The 6,517-nt window shown below is 37.5% G+C and overlaps 1 protein-coding gene across 1 annotated transcript; it reads left to right on the top strand.

Moving 5' to 3' along the window:
• The first annotated feature begins 308 nt into the window (after positions 1-308).
• LOC114413292 (respiratory burst oxidase homolog protein C-like) lies at positions 309-6,200 on the top strand. Its single transcript, XM_028377602.1, has 12 exons — positions 309-1,022; positions 1,115-1,277; positions 1,387-1,435; positions 1,586-1,699; positions 1,818-2,240; positions 2,392-2,775; positions 2,868-2,963; positions 3,075-3,190; positions 3,281-3,383; positions 3,457-3,530; positions 4,838-5,349; positions 5,625-6,200. The coding sequence occupies exons 1-12, from the start codon at positions 470-472 to the stop codon at positions 5,732-5,734; spliced, it is 2,697 nt and encodes an 898-aa protein (XP_028233403.1). The 5' UTR covers positions 309-469; the 3' UTR covers positions 5,735-6,200.
• Positions 6,201-6,517: the final 317 nt, after the last annotated feature.

The raw sequence follows: 6,517 nt of genomic DNA on the forward strand, positions 1-6,517 counted from the left end.
TACAGGTGTTAATACAACTTTATAGTTCAAAGGAAGGTAAAATGTGTTTTAAATCTCTCAAAATTTGATAAAAAATGATTTTAATCCATATGTATTTTAAAAAGGGCTATTTTAATCCTTGTATTTCTGAAATATGATAAATTTGATTTAGGTCAAGTCAAAATGATGTATCTGTAATTATACATTGCTTATTCTAAAGAAGTGCAACTTAGTGTTTAGATAAGTTAAATAACTTTAAATAAATAAAGATAACCATTGTAATACACTAGAAAATAAAGTCACTTTGAATGGCTTTTTCTTTGATAAACATGGCTGTCATTGTTGTCCATAGCAAGAGGTTAGCAGCATACGTACATATAGAAGGCAAAACGAGCAGGTAGCTAGTAGAGAAACAAATGAGTGTGAAGAAAGAGACCTGAAAGTGCTGTTGAGCCGGTGTGTTCATCAGACAAAAAAAAACCCAGCAACAATGGGAGGCACTTCTGCAGATCTTCACCACCATGAATCAGATATAGAACTCACTGATGCTGAAAGGACTGACACGAAGTTAGGGGCTTCTGATTCAAAAGCTGGCAATGATGTTGGACTTGACAGTGGCACCAAATCCCAGGCTGAAGCTGAAGGACAACACTACGTGGAGGTGACCATGGACATTCATCGTGACTCTGTGGCATTACACAGTGTTAAAACTGTTGCAGCCGGTGTTGACATGGTGGAAGAAGAAGGTGATAAATTGGGTTTGATGGGCAAGAGGCTTGAGAAGAAAACAACCTTTGGTGCCTCTGTGGTTCAGAGTGCTGCCAATCGCATGAAGCAGCTGAAGCGTTTGGCATCATTTTCAAAACCAGCGCCCAAACACTTTGAAAGGACCAAGTCTGCAGTGGGTCATGCTCTCACAGGGCTCAAGTTTATCAGCAAGACCGATGGTGGCGCAGGATGGGGTGAGGTGGAGAAGCAGTTTAACAAGCTTACTGCTACCACTGGTGGCTATCTTCCTCGTGCTCTCTTTGCCCAATGCTTAGGTACCTAAACCCCCATCTTGCTTCAGATGATAGGAATGTAAATATATAGTTTCTGAATTCTGAGTATATCATATAATTGGATTTGATTGTAGGGTTGAACAAGGAGTCTGAGGCTTATGCAGAGAAGCTTTTTGATACTCTTGCTAGGCAGAGAGGTATTCAGGGGGGTTCCATTAACAAGATCCAGTTGAAGGAGTTCTGGGATCATATTTCTGACCAGAGCTTTGATACTAGGCTCAAAACATTCTTTGACATGTAATTTAATGTTTTGGTTAATATAAACATGAACGCAATTGTTTGGGTTCTCTCTGTAAGTATATATCACCCTTGACCTGATCAATATTAATTTGGATTTGTAATGCAGGGTTGATAAAGATGCCGATGGCAGAATTACCGAGGAAGAAATTAAAGAGGTACAGCTCAAATCATTAATTCACCACTAACTGTACAGACTTCACTTTCCAAGTTTGTTCAACATACAAAAGTTGTTTTATTAGCAAATTCTTCTAGTCTGAATCCGATTAAGATTTTCCTTGATCACATGTGATCAATTCTGGTCTCAGATTATCTGCCTTAGCGCCACTGCCAACAAACTGTCAAACATCCAGAAACAAGCAGAGGAATATGCGGCTTTGATCATGGAAGAATTGGACCCTGCTGACACAGGATACATCATGGTAAATGAATAGCCTATCCTGCAATTTCCAGATTGGAAAAGCCCCATTAACTTTTATAGAATTCTCCACCTAGCCTAATTCCTTTAGCTGTTTGGCCATATTTTATTTGGAAAAACAGATAGACAACCTGGAGACGCTCTTGTTGCATGAACCAGAGGAAACCACAAGAGGAGAAAGTAAATACCTGAGCCAAATGCTAAGTCAAAAACTTAAGTCTACATTTGCCGACAGTGCAATTATGAGGTGGTGTAGAGATGCCAAGTACTTCTTGCTGGACAATTGGCAAAGATCTTGGGTACTTGCACTTTGGATTGGTGTGATGTTAGGTCTTTTTGCCTATAAATTTGTGCAATATAGGAGAAAAGCAGCCTATGAGGTGATGGGCCATTGTGTATGCATGGCAAAAGGTGCAGCCGAGACACTTAAATTGAACATGGCTCTTATCTTGTTACCTGTTTGCCGCAACACCATCACCTGGCTGAGGAATAAGACCAAGTTAGGTGTTGTAGTTCCTTTGGATGACAACATCAACTTCCACAAGGTAATTTTTACTTCTGATTGCTCCTTCAAGAGTGACAAAAAAAGGAAACATATCTACTTCAATTCATATGTTTGTTGGGTTATATAGCAGCTTTCACAAGTCAACAAGGCATGCAAATTTATAGTTGTACAAATGGGAGTATTTTTTGCAGGTGATAGCTGTGGCAATAGCAGTTGCTGTTGCTGTACATTCCATCTATCATCTTACTTGTGATTTTCCTCGCCTTCTTCATGCAAGTGATGAAAAGTACAAGCTGATGCAACCTTTTTTCGGAGACAGACCATCAGATTATTGGTATTTTGTCAAATCATGGGAAGGAGTAACAGGGATCATAATAGTTGTGCTAATGGCAATAGCCTTTACGCTGGCTAATCCTAGGTTCAGGAGAGGCCGGGCCAAACTACCCAAACCTTTCAACAAATTCACAGGTTTCAATGCCTTTTGGTATTCGCATCACCTCTTCGTCATTGTCTATGCCCTGTTGGTTGTACATGGAATCAAACTTTACTTAACTAAGGAATGGTACAAGAAAACGGTTAGCACCTTCAGTTGAACCTTATATTTATGTAGTTGTTTTGGATTGAAAAATAATCGATTAAAATGCACTTGACATTATGTGATTGATAGACCTGGATGTATCTGGCTATTCCCATCACCATTTATGCATTGGAAAGACTGGTTAGAGCATTCAGATCGAGCATTAAGTCCGTCAGAATATTGAAGGTAAGTATCAAATAATTAAAATTCAATTATTTTCTATATGAAGAAACACATTACTCCATCAAAATTACTTTTGGCCAAGATTAAAAAGTATGCGTATCGCCAACTTTGAAGGTGACTCTTTATCCTGGAAACGTGTTATCACTTAAAATGTCAAAGCCGCATGGGTTTAGCTACAAAAGTGGACAATACATGTTTGTGAACTGTGCTGCTGTGTCTCCATTTGAATGGTATGCATTTGAAGAAACATATTCTAAATGAAATGTTTGCATGTAAATACCTTCATAACACCCTGAGGTGCTTTGTTTACGCATTCATAGGCATCCATTTTCCATAACTTCCGCCCCTGATGATGATTACCTTAGCGTTCACATAAAAATACTTGGTGATTGGACTCGAAGTCTGAAAGCCAAATTCACACAGGTGAATTCCACCCCTCCCCTTGAATGTGGGTTTCTCGTAATTTCCCAATCCATATTGCTTTGGTTTCTTTCAGGCGTGCCAGCAACCCCTCAATGGACAGAGTGGACTCCTAAGAGCTGAATGCTTGAAAGGAGATAACAGCCCAAGGTAAGTCCTATTTTGTTTTCAGTTACTTTCTTTAAATAGGGAAATTTACTAAGTATATGATGGATAGCCAAGGCAAAAACTATAGTTTGGCACTTCACCATGATGGGGATAACATTAAATATATAAAAGTTTGTATCAATTCCATCAGTTACTAATTCACCAAAAAAAAATCATCAATTACTCTAATCAAATCTAATATAGATACAATTAACTGAATGTTTATATATTTTAATTTGTTAAAAATAATTATCAATTTAATAATGCGCTGTAATAAAAGTTTCAGAACACCTTGAATTTAATATTTATTAATTTAATTAATTATCATATTAACTCTTTTTACTATGTAGTTTATGCTTTAATTTATTTATTCTGAAAACCCACGAAAGTTCCATATTTGTAAAATTTGCTAGTAAACTTGGAGTTTAAATCACACCAGAACCACTTATAATTAAGGTTAGGATGCTACTCTGTTAAAAACACGTGTAGAAATTAATGACACTTTGTATACTGAAAAACCCTTCACCAAATTTTGACCTTTTTTTTATATAGGGAAAATTAGCGATCCAATAATTGATGACTGCTGGATAACACATAACAAGTTGGTGGTAGCACATAGCGCGTTCGTTTGAAATTAATTAACAAAACTTTGGCATCATGCTCACATGCTTAGTATTTTGGAAAATGTTATGTGAACATTAAAATGAGATAATAAAAAGCTGTCAATCTTGAGTTTGAGATATATTTTTAAAATGTGTACATGCAAAAAATACAAAATGAAAAAATATAGAAAATTATATATAATATCAAGTACTACTATGTTAGTTTTTTGATGTTCAAATAAGAATAAGAATATGTGGACATTCATATATTACACATACTTATTAGACACTTTTAATTTCTATTCGGCTCTTCTTGTTGTATCATATTATTATCTACTACAAGTGTGTGTGTATGATTTATATTTTATAATCAAATTCTATTGTCACGCGGGGGAAAAGGTGGGGTTGTTATCTGGACTCAAAAAAATATTAGGGTGATAAGGACGCCTATTGAAAATTTCTGCATGCAAGTTTAAGTTGTCAGTTCAAGCATTTAATTAGTCGAGTTCATAAGATATTGAAAAATAAGTAACCCTGTAACCCCAATAAAATAGAAAGAAACACATGACCCAGAAGATATATCGCACAGGCTGGCAGCGAGGATTGGAGTCGATCACACTTGGATAGCAACAAAGCCTTTTAATTATGCGTTGATTGACAAAAAGCAGGGGTTCTTTATTTATGATCATGTGTTATATATATGTGCAGTTCCTTTCCAAAGGTTCTGGTGGATGGTCCATATGGGGCGCCAGCGCAAGACTACAGGGAGTATGAGGTGGTGTTGCTAGTGGGGCTTGGAATTGGGGCTACCCCAATGATAAGTATACTAAAGGACATGGTGAACAATTTTAAGGCCATTGATGAGGAGGAGGGAATAGGTGGTGCTAAATCACCAACGAGGTTGAGTGACTTCAAGACAAGTAGGGCATACTTCTATTGGGTGACTAGAGAGCAGGGTTCATTTGACTGGTTCAAAGGGGTCATGAACGAAGTGGCCGAAGAGGACCGAAGGAAAGTGATTGAACTCCACAGCTACTGCACCAGCGTCTACGAAGAGGGTGATGCTCGCTCTGCTCTTATTGCTATGTTGCAGTCCCTAAACCATGCAAAGAATGGAGTGGACATTGTCTCTGGCACACGCGTCATGTCTCACTTTGCCAAACCCAATTGGCGCAGTGTCTACAAGCGCATTGCGCTTAATCATCCAGATGCCCGAGTTGGTGAGTTCCCACCCCCACTCCACTCCTTCAACTCATCACGTTGCGTTTGTTAATTTCTATCATTCAGCCACTTCAATAATTACGGATCCATTATAGAATATGCTTCTTTCTTTTTTTTTTTCAAAAGACGCATGCTTGTGGTTGTCACTAGGCTGATTGCATTTCGATCAACATCAATCATTTATGATTTTTGACATGTTTCATCGAATTCAAGACTTATCATTAAATTACAATTTAGATAGATTTAGACAGCATGCTTTATTTATGTAATGCAGGGGTATTTTACTGTGGGCCATCAGCCCTCACCCATGAGCTTCGTCAGCTAGCATTGGATTTCTCTCACAACACATCCACCAAGTACGACTTCCATAAAGAAAATTTCTGACAAGATAGGGGAATTATCGGAGATCAGGTGAAGGATGATGTGGAACGAGCTAAGGCGTCCACCTTGATCCCCATTCCCCACCACCTAGATGATTGCCTATAAATAATTAAGTTTCTACATATGGTTGGTTGTTATGGCTTTGTAAAAGCACGAAGGCTGGCGGCTGCTAAATGGTTGAAGTAGTGAGTTGGCTACCAATTACAAAAGGTGTGGGCGTCTGGTTGGATGGCCCTATTATTGTGTCTGCGTGTCTTTGTGTCTATGTAAATTTAAGGAGAAATAACCACAAGGGTATTTTATTTTTTCTCTTTTTGGAAGGACCTGGGAGAAACTAGAAAGTAATACAGAAGGGAGAATAATGTCCAGCCGGAGTGCACTTGATAGTTTGTATTAATCCACAATGCCTTTTTGTTGATCAATTGCAGAATTCAGAGATTCATTATAAATATCATACATAACTTGTCCACTCGGAGTGAACCTAATAGTAGTAGTTTATATCTTAATCTTGATGCCTTTTCGTTGATTAATTACAATTCAGGAGTATTCAACTATTCAATTAGATATTAGTATGGCTGGTCATATTGTTTATTCTTTTAACAAGATGCCTACTAATCATTCTTATATGGTCATAATTTTGAGTTTAATGAAACAAATTCCCCATCCCAGCTCCCCTAAACTATATAACAAAAAAAAAATGCATGAGCTTCAATAACTTTCATTGAAATTATATAGATTTGCTAACTTATGTCACCATGCAGGAAACAAATTTGCTTTCGTTACCTC

This window comes from Glycine soja, chromosome 5, assembly GCF_004193775.1.
Source record: "Glycine soja cultivar W05 chromosome 5, ASM419377v2, whole genome shotgun sequence".
NCBI lineage: Eukaryota > Viridiplantae > Streptophyta > Magnoliopsida > Fabales > Fabaceae > Glycine > Glycine soja.

Excerpts from the sequence above, each read along its gene's own strand:
- LOC114413292 (XM_028377602.1), top strand. The coding sequence starts at position 470 with ATGGGAGGCACTTCTGCAGATCTTCACCACCATGAATCAGATATAGAA. Across the intron at positions 3,191-3,280 it reads GCTGTGTCTCCATTTGAATG|GCATCCATTTTCCATAACTT; the intron begins GTATGCATTTGA and ends ACGCATTCATAG. Across the intron at positions 3,531-4,837 it reads AAAGGAGATAACAGCCCAAG|TTCCTTTCCAAAGGTTCTGG; the intron begins GTAAGTCCTATT and ends ATATATGTGCAG.